Source organism: Rissa tridactyla, chromosome 2, assembly GCF_028500815.1.
Source record: "Rissa tridactyla isolate bRisTri1 chromosome 2, bRisTri1.patW.cur.20221130, whole genome shotgun sequence".
Lineage (NCBI taxonomy): Eukaryota > Metazoa > Chordata > Aves > Charadriiformes > Laridae > Rissa > Rissa tridactyla.
Genome location: NC_071467.1, coordinates 53595202 through 53607985, shown reverse-complemented (window position 1 = coordinate 53607985; position 12784 = coordinate 53595202). Strand labels below are relative to the sequence as shown.

At 43.0% G+C, this 12784-nt stretch overlaps 1 protein-coding gene across 1 annotated transcript in view; it reads right to left on the bottom strand.

Moving 5' to 3' along the window:
* The window catches only part of SMCHD1 (structural maintenance of chromosomes flexible hinge domain containing 1), an 85370-nt gene extending 72853 nt beyond the window's left edge, over window positions 1-12517 (bottom strand). Inside the window, exons 1-2 of the mRNA XM_054192680.1 lie at window positions 12212-12517; window positions 15-90 (exon numbers count right to left, since the gene is read on the bottom strand). Coding sequence (XP_054048655.1) covers window positions 15-90; window positions 12212-12391 — 256 coding nt within the window. The 5' untranslated portion in view covers window positions 12392-12517. The remainder of the gene's footprint in view (window positions 1-14; window positions 91-12211) is intronic.
* Window positions 12518-12784: the final 267 nt, after the last annotated feature.

Sequence of the window (12784 nt, the reverse complement as noted above, 5' to 3'; positions counted from 1 at the left end):
TCTAAGATACTTACTGAAGTTATCTTCTGTAATTTCCTTCCTGCTTGTTGTGGTGATAACAAAGTTTTCATCAGTAGCTATGCCAAATGCCTACAAAAATTGGAGGTTATTCGGTTATGATAATTAAGTACTCCATAAAATATTCAGATAAATACATTAAAAAAAAAAAGCAGTCTTTCTATTCACTTTGCCACAAACTACTGAGAAGTGAGCAAATATTTTTCCCTGTATTAACTGAGAACACGGTTTAATTCCGGAACTTAACTTCATTTGCTTTCTCAACTTAGGCAAACGGTCTGTACTGGAGTAGTTTGTTTTTTTACCTGCCTAAAATACGTTCTAGCAAGCTACTGGAATTTTAAGGAGGAGGAACTGTCTTATGGGTAATCACCTCGAGGGCTGAGGAGCGAGACTGAACAGCTCTACTTCAGACTGCACAATTACAACAGCAATAGTCATGATCTAGAGGGTGTCCCATATTTAACTACACTCTTTTGAGACATTAAACCAATTGAATATTTTTAAATGTTGGATACACATTAGAAGTCCTTGTTCTTCAATTATATCGTACATTTAAAAAAAATAATCAAGATTTCTTTCAGAAAATTCTTTACCATTAAAACACTGAAGTACATTCTTCTGAATCTAAACAATTTTTGCCACTTTACTGCCTCCAACTTTTGAATATGTTTCTGTAGTTTTGGACTGTTTATCCTGCTTTCTACGTACATTTATATGCCTCTACATCTACATGACATCCAACACTAATCTCTCTCTCAAAATAATAAATTAAATATCTGTATTTTCTCCTGCCTTTCCACGTCTTTGAAATTTAAGTAAAAGTTAACTCTGATCTTGTTTAACTCCATCAAACCCTTCAGTCCTGTGGTCATGACTCCAACAGGTGCTTTCTGCACTTTTAGCCAGATTCTTCCCTGAAGCTCTTGCATTCCCTGTAGCAGCTTGCCCTCATAATTTCCCATACGTCTTTCTTTCCATCCCTAGTACTCAAGACTCAAAATATTTCTAAAACACCATTTAAGGTTTCATTAGAAGTCTTCTTTACATCCATCAGTTACCTTCTCCCTAGTTGTGACCATGTTAAAGGTACAGTTAGTATCCAGTAGCAAAATTAGCAAAATTGTCAAATTTCTCATACCACTTGGTGCAAGTGAGACAAATGGAGATGACAGGAAGAGACTGGCATTCCTACTTAAGACTCTGGAGTAATTAGTACTTTTTAAACTCTTCTACATTCCCATCACTTCAACTTAACCTCTCACATTACACAAATTACCACATGGCAAATCTGTGCAGGAAAAGAAAAAAACTGCTTAGAGCAAGGAAAATAAGCAATAAAAAATATGGATACTATAAAACTAACATCCAACTGTACCATTCTGTTGGTACCAGTAACCAAACTGTAACCAACTGTTAATGGTTAATATGGAATAACTGAACTGGAGAGTTTTACATTTGAAAGTTCAGATAATAATCTTTTCCCTCCAGGTATAATTACAGCTCCCCTGTTTTCTCTATCTCTCAAAAGCTCTTTCTGCTCTCAAAACCTTATTAAGAATGCAGCATTTACTTTAAGGCAGCAAGAAGTTAGGATAAGGTAGTGCATACACAAGACAGCAGCCTGTTAACTGAGAAGGGGCAGCCTCCTCCTTCTGGTCCTCTCCCCCATTCCATGGGTGAGCCTCAACTAAGTATCAACAACTGCCTCGTAGGCAGACCTACACCCGTGTTTCCTGGGTGAGCCCAGCATTACTGTATTTAGCAGCAGCAGGTCCTTTCCGCTTCACTCCAAACAGCTGTCATTTTGAGATAAGCTACTAGGCAAGTTCATGGACCAAGTTTGGCAGTCCTAACTGCCAAAGGCAACCTGTTTTTCTTGTACATGCAGGAATTTAAGAGGCCGTATCCTTTGTAAACTTTAGCCAACTTAGAAAATATCTGTTTGAAAGCTTAACTTATGCTATACTATTAGTTATCCCAGCCCCTGTCTCTTCCCATTATGCCAGGTAGTGGTGAGGTGGCTACACAGTTGTCCCATTCTGTGGATGTGGTCCTCAGGAAGATGAGCTGGTCATCCCTGAATAGAAGTGAACCTACTGGGTAACTTACTTGAAGAGTTGATGATGTTTCATTTGATTCTTATACAAAACGTTTGGTCAAATGTTTCATTTCTCACTAAGATTATTGCACGTAAGAGACATCATGGTATCTTTTGTTGACTTGATATAAAGTGTGGGCTTCAATGCTGAGCCCCTTGCAGCCTAGCATTGTGGCCTTTTTTAAATAAGCACCAAAGATGCACCCATTTCTTTACTTCGGAAGATTCACATGACAGTCTAGCAGTACATTCAGATTATAAATCTGTTGGTTATTCTTTTGAAAATTGTCCAGATGCACAATCATGATCTAGCTTTTGATGACATCAAAATCTTGAAGAGTACAATAGAATCACTATACTCAGAAATGCCTCTGCATACTCACAGTGAAAGTATGTTTGGAAGTTACTGTGTTAAAAGAGCTAAGCAGAAAGCTTTTATATTTTGGATACAAAAGAAAAGACTTTTGGGAACAAAACAGATACAAGCTCCAAATTAATCAACAATGTAGGAGAAAAGAATAATGATAATTATATGGTCTCTAAAAAGAGAGGTAGATATGAGAAAACACAAGGATTCCTAAACTATTGCTTACATATGATCACTACATGCAAAAGTCAAAGTGTTACAAAGATGAAAAGTTATGTGCATACAATGAGAAATAAGCCACCTGAAAAGTATAGAAGATTATATCAATGAAGGAAATTTTGAACAGTCTGGGTAAACAGCCACAGCTGTTCACTAGGAGTCATTTAAATTGTTTGCTAAGCTACACTCGAAGGTGTACTGACTGTAGACTGCAGGGTTTTGGTGCCAGAGGGCTGTAGGGGTGACCAGTGCAGTATCAGGCCATGAATTGCCCTGAGCCAGTCACAGCCAGTGCCACATGGCTCACAAAGTGATGGAAACAACACACTGCATGCCAAAATTTCAACCAGAAGGGTACATGGTGCTTCTGCTCCAGCATATTGGGGAACAAACAGAGGAGACAAATGAGACACAACAGAGGAGACGTTGCTACGCACAGCACTAAAGACACGCTGAAAAGAGGTACTGCATGGCAGAGCAGGGATGGCCCCAAAGGTGCTGGGGCCCATGGCAGATCCATGTCAGGGCAGGGAATTTTCCCTCTCTGTCCTCCTACTCCCATAGGGCTGTAGCCTGTGGACAACCCACCAGAGCAGAAGAGTGGGACTGAGTGCACCCTCAGCAAGTTTGCCAATGACGCCAAGCTGTGTGGCGCAGTTGACGTGCTGAAGGGAAGGGATGCCATCCAGAGGGACACAGACAGGCTTGAGAGGTGGGCCTGTGCAAACCTCATGAAGTTCAACCAGGCCAAGTGCAAGGTCCTGCACATGGGTCATGGCAATCCCAAACACAAATACAGGCCAGGTGGAGAATGGATTGAGAGAAGCCTTGAGGAGAAGGACTTGGGGGTGTTGGTTGATGAGAAGCTCAACTTGAGCTGGCAATGTGTGCTCGCAGCCTAGAAAGCCAACCACATTCTGGACTGCATCAAAAGAAGTGCGGCCAGCAGGTCAAGGGAAATGATTCTACCCCTCTCCTCTGCTCTGGTGAGACCCCACCTGGAGTGCTGCATCCAGCGTTGGAGTCCTCAGCACAGGAAGGACATGGACTTGTTGGAGTAAGTCCAGAGGAGGGCCACAAAAATGATCAGAGGGCTGGAGCACCTCTCCTGTGAGGACAGGCTGAGAGAGTTGGGGTTGTTCAGCCTGGAACAGAGAAAGCTCCAGGGAGACCTTAGTGCGGCCTTCCAGTACTTAAAGGGTATTTACAAGAAAGATGGGGTGGGACTCTTCATCAGGGAATGTAGCGACAGGACGAGGAGTCACAGTTTTAAACTGAAAGAGGGGAAATTTAGATTAGATATTAGATCTTTACTGTGAGGGTGGTGAGACACTGGAACGGGTTGCCCAGAGAAGCTGTGGATGCCCCATCCCTGGAAGTGTTCAAGGCCAGGCTGGATGGGGCTTTGAGCAGCCTGGTCTAGTGGGAGGTGTCCCTGCCCATGCCAGGGGGGTTGGAACTAGATGATCTTTAAGGTCCAACCCAAACCATTCTACAATTCTAAAACTGTTAAAGCGCATGGAGGAGTAAAGGCAGCAAAGGGAAACCCTACACATGGCCCTGACCTCTCACGCTGCCTGTTGACTCACCAAAGGAATTGGGACTGACTGCGCATTACGCATGGGGAGAACAAGGGAAGCTTAGACTAGGAACGGAGGAAGAGAAGCGTATGACACAAGATGAGCTTGGAGAAGGGGGAGGAAAGGCATTTCCCTTAATTGCCGCCCCCCCCCCCGATCAATAATCAAAAGTTTGTGTTATTTTACCATAAGCTAAATTAAGAAAAACTCCCTGAGTTGAGCCTGTTTTGCTAACAGCAGGATGTCAGTCATTATACCTATGAAATGATATATAAGCCAAAATGCTGTCTTTGTTTAAACAAAAGCAATGCATTCTTTATAAACGGGAGGCTCAGTCTGGAGCGCTGCCTATGTTTCATGATAAATAAAGCTAACAGCTCTCAATTTGTTGGTGGATGTTTATGACATGAGATTAATAAAATGCTTAAGGTAAGATTTTGAAAGAGCCAAATGAATGCCAAATGCCCAAGAAGCTGTCAGCAGAGCAATTTACAGGTACAATATATGAAAGTGTGAATGAACTGTGATCTCTCTAACCCTTAAATCTGAATCAAGTAGCAAGGTTCAACTTGCATACTTGTTTCTGTCCCAGGTTTTCTTGATAAAATAAAAAAAAAACAACCTCAAAACAAAACACAGGCCCACAAATCACAGACAACTCCTCAGCAGCTAAGACTCCTCCAAATAGGCTTCCATTTCTGTTCTCTTTCACTTATTAGCACATAAGCACCAAAGCAAGTTTTGCTGCTATTTGATCTGAACGTGCCCTGTGAGGCTTACCTGGCTATTAAGCCAACTAGAGCACTTAACATGAAGTCAACATAGATTTCACCTCTAGATTTACCATCTCCCTTGGAAAGGGCGTTCAAGAACCAAATGTTCAATTTTGTGTGTATACCACCACAGCTTGCAGTAACATGGATATGCTTGAAGTGGTAAATGAAGGAGAAATAACACATTGTTTGCTTCCAGTGGTCCTATAGACTATTACTATAAAATAATAACTGCTGGTGCTGACTTTGGAAATTAAAGGAATGGAATAGTCTCACACATGACAGATGTAACAGTGAAACCGAAACTACAATGTCTTTAGAGAAGACATTTAATCCCTTGCAACCCAAACTTTTCCAACACAAACAGCTGTTTCCTACAATAAGCAACTTCCACACCTTTAAAATGCTCTTTCTCCTCCTACAGTAGCCATTCCCAGCAGGCAGACGCATGAGAATGACGTTAAGAACTGGCCTCAGAGTTTGGTGATGTAGCCAAGGGATAACAGAGAGATAAAAACCCCACAGCCATCTTCCACAAAGTGGCACCTAGCCTAGAAATAATTTTCCCCTCTTAAAGGGACCTGAAACTCATCAGTTGATTGTAACGAAATCTAGTGAGGACATTTTCAATGCTGTTCTATATAGCTACCCATTTTCACAAAATTTATCTACATACCTCAGCTACCTAACATGATAAAAGAAATACGGATTTACTTTGAGTATTTCACAGTGATCTAGGGGCTCCTTTGTGGGAACTTGTTTAGGAATATAAAACACGAACCTAAATGCCACGTCCAAACTCTAAGAACTTTGCAGCCTTCTGTAACTTTGCATGTGATTAACTGAACGTCCCATGCTATTTGCCAATTTATCATTGGCAAGATACTCATTTACAAGATAGCTATCCCACGTTATGCCACATTATAAAGAATTATCAGTCTAAACTGAGAGATGTCTATTAGATCAACAAACAGATGTAACTATAAAACACATTTAAGGAAAAGGATTTTCTCAAATCACAGATTTTCAAATCCATAACTGTCTTACTGCTTACGGATACTCAGATATTTGAATCATCTCTCAGTTATCCATACAATTAGATAATACTAAGACCATTCATACAAATTAACAAATACAAAAAGTAAGATATAAACAGATTAAGTGAAGACAAAGTAATTGATAACAACTGTAAGTAACTCACATAAGAGTGCTAATCAGACAAACTTTTCCAGTCCACTGCTGGGTCAGCTAGTCTCAACAACCTGCTGAGGATCACTCATGGTAGCAGAGCAAATATAACAATCTCTTTAATCATAATTTGAATGAGCTTGCCTCACATCAGAACATAAACGTATATCATCTTTGGACATAAACAGAAATGGGATCCAAAAGCCTAGAAAAGCAGTTGCATTCAAAAAGGACAGAAATTATTTCTAAGCATTTCTCGGAGCTCAAAGCAAAGAGTTGTATATTACAGAAATACAGGAACATCCAGTAGCCTGTGTCTTCTAGGCAGATGGTCACTAGAGACAACCTACAGACAAAAGCCAGCAGTGAATACAGTTTCAGTGTTCTGAAACATTTTCCAACCCTCCTGTACTGACAAAGTCACCTCCATCTAAAAAACGAGTTACAGAAGACAACAGCTGCAGAACTTGAAGTGTCTTGTCCTCTGTCCTACTTAAAAGCTTCAAGACTTTCAGAAGTTCAATTGATACACTTCTAAATATTTACAAGAAGATATTAGTGAAAGGTCTTAAGAAGTGAACATGTAGTTCAACAGAAACACTAAGAACATCACTACCTATCACAAGATTCCATAATAGAAGTTGTTTTTATGCGGTATCTTAAAAAAGTGTTATCATAATTTTGGTGGAAAAACAGAAAAAGAAGAGAAGGAAAACTGCATGACACAAGCTCTCTGCAGAAGCCACATACACAAGTCTATGAAATCTAGTCCACAACAACGAGTTAACTCAGACAACTTTTCAAGGTTTGCAAGATTTAACAAGTGGAAAGAAGCTGGAGACTCTAGAATTTATGCGAAGAGCATATTGTCATTAGTAGACTTATTCAGAGTCTGGACGAATACAGGATCTTTTACCTGACCTCCACAAGCCATTGTGTCTAAAAGCACAGTCACAAATACTAATGAGTGCAGCTATCGGCCATAATTTTGACATCAACTCCATACAGCTCCTCCATGAGAATACTTTGTATGGCATCACTGGTTACAGTAAGAATTCAGACACCACTCTTCAAAAGCAAAAAATACCACATGTAAGAAGTTGCACCTGGATAACTAATGCTAAAGGAATGCAGATAGTCTGCATCTGAGCTTATCGCCAGCACTCAAATTTGAGCAGGAACTTAAAAATCACTCAGCTTTCCAAATCAGTCAACACATAGTAAGGTAAGCAAAGTGTATCCTTCTTCCCAATGAAATATCAGTAACAAGGAAGCTACACACAAGCATTTCAGTGAAGCCTGAAATATGAGTTTCAGAAAAAGCTCACAATACTGTTGCAGCTTACACATGTCTTACAGTACCTCCAACAGTTTCTTTAAAAATCAAGGAAAAGCTTGTTTTGTGTATGCACGGCATGTTTAAAATATATCTATTTTAGTTTCTGATTATACAGAATCTTGAAAAATGAGTAAATGAACATAGATTTTATAATACAAAAATATAATTATTGCAAGATGGATTGATTTCATCATTAAGTACAGAAGTACTTTATTGAGCAAATTTATCAGAACAGTAGCTTAGTAAGTAATCCAAATACCTCTTAAATACATTTAAGACTTACCCTCTGGTGTAGAAGTTGTTGCTAATTTTTTTTCCCCTGATCACCAATAATTTCATTATAAATTATGTATTAGGCATTGGTATGCAAACATTAAAAAAAAAACCCCACACTTATTTCTTGAGTTTCCACCACTGCTGTGCTGCTTCTCCATATTCCCTCTCAATGAACATCATTTTTTGCCTCTTTGCTTACTGATACCCTGGAATTTATTTTGGTGGACTGGCAAAATAATCTGTTTAAATGGTGGGTAGACTGTTAGGATATTTCTTCAAACAAGGAGGTCACAACAACGATGAAAAGTTTCAAAAAATTAAAGAAGCATTTACAAATGTGTTTGATTCCTATTTAAATAGTAACACCAATTTTAGGACCATTAGCTCTTTTCAGACTGGTACTTCACCTCAAAGAGTCTCAAAAAGCCCCTCACACGTAATAAAACTTGGGTGCAGTTTTCAGCACAGACACAGAGGTCACACTCCTTTTAAAGCAGAAAAGGTAAGTGCCTGGTTTAGCAACACACTGAAGTGCTCCAACCTCACTGTGTACCTGGACAACAGGAGCAAGGGATCTAGGATTACCTGCCAGCAAAGTTTAGCTCCATTTTGCACATTACAGGTATATGTTTTCCAATTATATTCTAAACATTGGGACAAGCAGTTGAGCATTTACCTAATAAAAGGCAACAGGAAGGCGTACAAGCAATAGTACTCCCAAGAACAGGCAAAACTCCCTATTTAATTGACTTATTAACCTCAAAACTTCATGGTTCTGGGGACTGAAATTACATGACTGCTCCACATACGTTCAAATGGAATAATCAAGTTCACAGATCATTGCTGATTAAGAGGTTTCTGATTGAGGATTGATCACTACAAGGAAGAAGAGTGACGACTATATATGCTTCAGCTTCTTCTATAAAGATTTTTTTAAAAATCTACCCCTCTCCCTGCCCCGCCCCCACAAAAAAAAAAAAAAGGAAAGACTAATTTATCAGTACATAAAGCCACATCCAGCCACACTGTCATGCATTATCTTGTTGTTAGGGGACAGTAAGAAAATTCATAAGGTGACAACGAATATTTGCTTCAAAATCAAAACAAACAAAAGTTTCAAAAATTAATAAACAATATTTTAATAATAATGGAGGAATGCTTTATATGACAACAGAGAGGACATGAATCAGCTCCTAAATCCACCTCTCAGTGGCTGAATCTGTTGTCTCAAGAATCAGTTATTTTGCTACATGAACAGGAATATACTTATTTTCTCTCCACATTATGGAAAAAAACCCCATAAGTCTCGGAAAGTAGCTGCCTAACACGATGTCTTCGGGCATTCAAGTATTTTCAACTTGGAATCATCACATAATGCAATCAGGTTTAATTTCATTATTTTTTCAAGATTTACATTCTCCTTTGACTACTATGTATCCAGTTATATCCAAAGGAATTCTCTTATGCCACAGGAAGATGTTCACAGCAGAAACAGTTCCAACAGCTTAATATATTTCTGGCACCCTTGTCAGACATTACCACCCCCACAGCCCAGTCGGCAGACTGGGAAGTGCACATGTACCTTCTCTGCTACAGTAGAATAATTTAGTTGCAAGACAAAACTGCCAATGAAAGTCAATTTAAAGCTAAGCCTGTACTGAACTTGAGCCACCGGACAGGATACCTGTGGAAATGAACACTGCTAGATATGCTACATTCACCTGATCACACACTCGGGTTTCTAATAGCTTTAACTGGAGAAAGTGACTACTTCATCTTAGTCTGAACAACTCAAAACTTGCTTATCAAAAAAAAAAAAAAATAATAAAATCTTTCTTCCCAAGCTTTCATCAATTCCCTGATATGTTTTCAGCACCATGAAGTGGGGAAAGTCTGTCCCAGTCAGGGAAACCCATTAATGACCCTTCTCCTGAAAAGTAGTTTGTTGCAACTTTCAAGAGGCCAAACTACAACACCTGGAGAAACACAAATAATGCGCAAAATTCCCAGAGGCACTGGGACGCCAGAATGCTCTTCCAGAAGCCTAACAAGAACCCATATGCTGTTGGTGTGGGAGACATCAGACATTAAACTTCCTGCACATCAGCCTGTCCAGTTTTCACTATAACAGCATTTACTGATCATGTCAAACCATCTGAATGCATGGCAGCACATTGAGGCAGTTAGATCCCCACATGTAAGATAATGAAATCTCTGAGGTGCAAAGAGTCACCACACTGAAATTAGCTGTGACAGAGGCATCTCTCTGTGTCAACACATTAGAGAAAGGCCTTCTCCAATAAAGGAATGATCATTGGAGGTTCCTCTTGCATAGGTTTGTAAGAGCACCAATTCTATCATCCTTAACACCCCAAAACAGCCACCAGCACTAGCGATAAGAATCACCGTGTTGGCATGGTAAGAAACTATACTTGAAAATTTTACTTTCACAGGCACCAAACCCAAACACACCACATTCTGCTTTACAGTGCCAGATTTTCTCACACATTACGTTGCACACCTGAGCAGTGTATATAACGGCATTTAAATACTTACTCCACAATGTCAATACATTTTTGAGATAAGAAAACTCTGAAGCTGTTTGTACCCAAGACTGGTCACATCTTGTGATGATGACTTGTTTCTGTATAAGACTACAAATATGCCAAAAGCTCTGGGAACTACTGAACACCATGAGGCTGCATGGAAATAGAAATCACTGGAGTGTACAGCACATATTAAAAAAGGCCATGAAAAGAAAGACTCTTGTTGCAAATTAACATTAACTTCAGCCCACCAATTAAGTACAAAAGCTAAGAAAAAAGATGGGTTAAACATCAACATATCTGCCCTGAATACTGAAAATGCAAAGTATCCTTGCAATTCATCTGTTACGTACAGTTTGAGATGGGATCCATTACGACAACTCCTGGAAGAAATCACGTCATACATAGGAGATACGAACCCTATAATTATGCTCCATTAAGGAGAAAGTTGGTTCTTAGAAGGCCACGAACCCACCCCTTCTGTCTAACTTCTCAGAATGTTACACTGCATGAGATGTACCGATTTCTTTATTTCAATCAGTTACTTGCCCTTCCAGTCTTCTAACTTTAGGGGTGCTGATCAGGTCAAGTGATGCGCTAACACCCTATAGCCAAGTTACTGCTGAGTTGTAGCACCTTTAGTACAGATTCAGTATCTCTAACTGAACACGAGTATGCCATTTTGAACGCCGAAGGAGAACTGCGCAAGGAAGAGGCAGCCATGTGTGACAGCTACTTGTGCTGACACTTATAACTCAAAGCTCTCATCACAGTAGGAAACCATTACAATAAACACTGTCCAGACGTAGGACGAACCAAACAATTCCTTCAAAGAGTTTCTATCCTAGAGAGCAAAGTGCAAATTACACTGGATAAAGAAACTAAGATAGAATGGTGTATCAGACTAAATTAGTGCATAGTTTACAGCTGATTTTCCTGTTCACTTCACACTATAAAACATGGGCAGGCAGATAACAGGTTTATGGCATTTATGACTTCCTCAGAAAACGAAACCACAGCAGAAAAAGGGTGATGCCTACTGGTATCGCCAGCAAACTGGAGCAAACAGCCCATATGCAGGAAGAAACCTCCACGAGACCTGAAGACGGCTCTAATTATTTTGCACAAGGAAAGACAACCGAAGGGATACGCGAGACAGCAAAGAACCGGCCGGGTAAAGCATTTTAAACGGCCTTCAGAGAAACGGCGACAGGCCTTCAAGAAGCGTAACCACCGGCGCTTATCGCCGACACCTCGGACAGCGGAATTAACCACCGCGTCCCGGGAAGCTGCCCTGAGCCGCCGCCGGTTCCCCGCACGGGGGAGCTGCCGGGCCGCCCGCCGCCTTCCCGCCCGGCGCCAGGGGCCGCTCCCGCACGGCGGGGCGCCAGGACCAGCCGCTGGCGGCGGGCGGCCCGACAGCTTTTCAGCCCGGCCCCGGGCAAAGGACACGGCCGCGGGAGCGGGCGCGGCCTCTCCTCGACGTCCGCCCACCTGTCCCGGCAAGAAAGTTTGCGTGGGAAGGAGGCGGGCGCGGCAGCCCGCTCAACCCTCCGGGGGCAGAAGGAGAAAGCAGCGCGTCCCCCCCTGTTCCTCCCACACACACACCCCGGCCGCCCAACGGCCCCCCTTCACGCCTCCCCTCGCACGTGGAGCCGCGGCGGGCGGAATCGTTGGCGGCGTTGGGGCGCCCCTCAGACGCGCCTCCGCCGGCTGGCCGGAGAGGCGTTAAGGCCGCGGCCCGCCCCGCCGCCGCGCTCGCCTTCCTTCCCTCCCTTCGTCCCTCCATTCCCGCCGCCAGCACCTGGCAGACGGCGCTGCGGAATCCGCGGTAGTTGTCCTTGCCGTAGCTGAGCACTTTCTCGTCCGGGTCGGCCTGCTCCAAGCGCCGGTCGAAGAGAAACACGGTGCGGTCGCCGCTGCAGCGAGGCAGCATCGGCCTGCGAGCTCCGCGGCCGCCTGCCGCCGCGGCTGCTGCTGCCATGTTAGGACGCCGAGGAGACGGAAGCCGTCCCGCAGCGATGGCGGCAGCTGCCAACGGCGGGAACTACTTGCCGGGCCCGCGAGCTCCCCCACCCGGCGCCATACGTCCCGCGCGCGGAAGCCCCCGGCTGCGGAAGGAGGCGGAGCCAAGCGGGACGCTGGGGCGGAGGCCCGGAAGTGGGGCCGGGGAGGGAGCGCGGCGACGGCCGTTCCGCCGCCGGGGGGCGGGGAGCGGCGGGGAGCGAAAGCGCGCGTTAGCCTTGCGGCCGCGGGAGCAGTTTACGCCCTCTGCCTCGTGTCACTTCCGCCGCCGCCGGGCGGAGCGGCGCAGGCGGCCTGGGAGGGGACAGCGGTATGCTGCGGCTGGCCGCTGCCCCCGCTCCGGCCGTTGAGG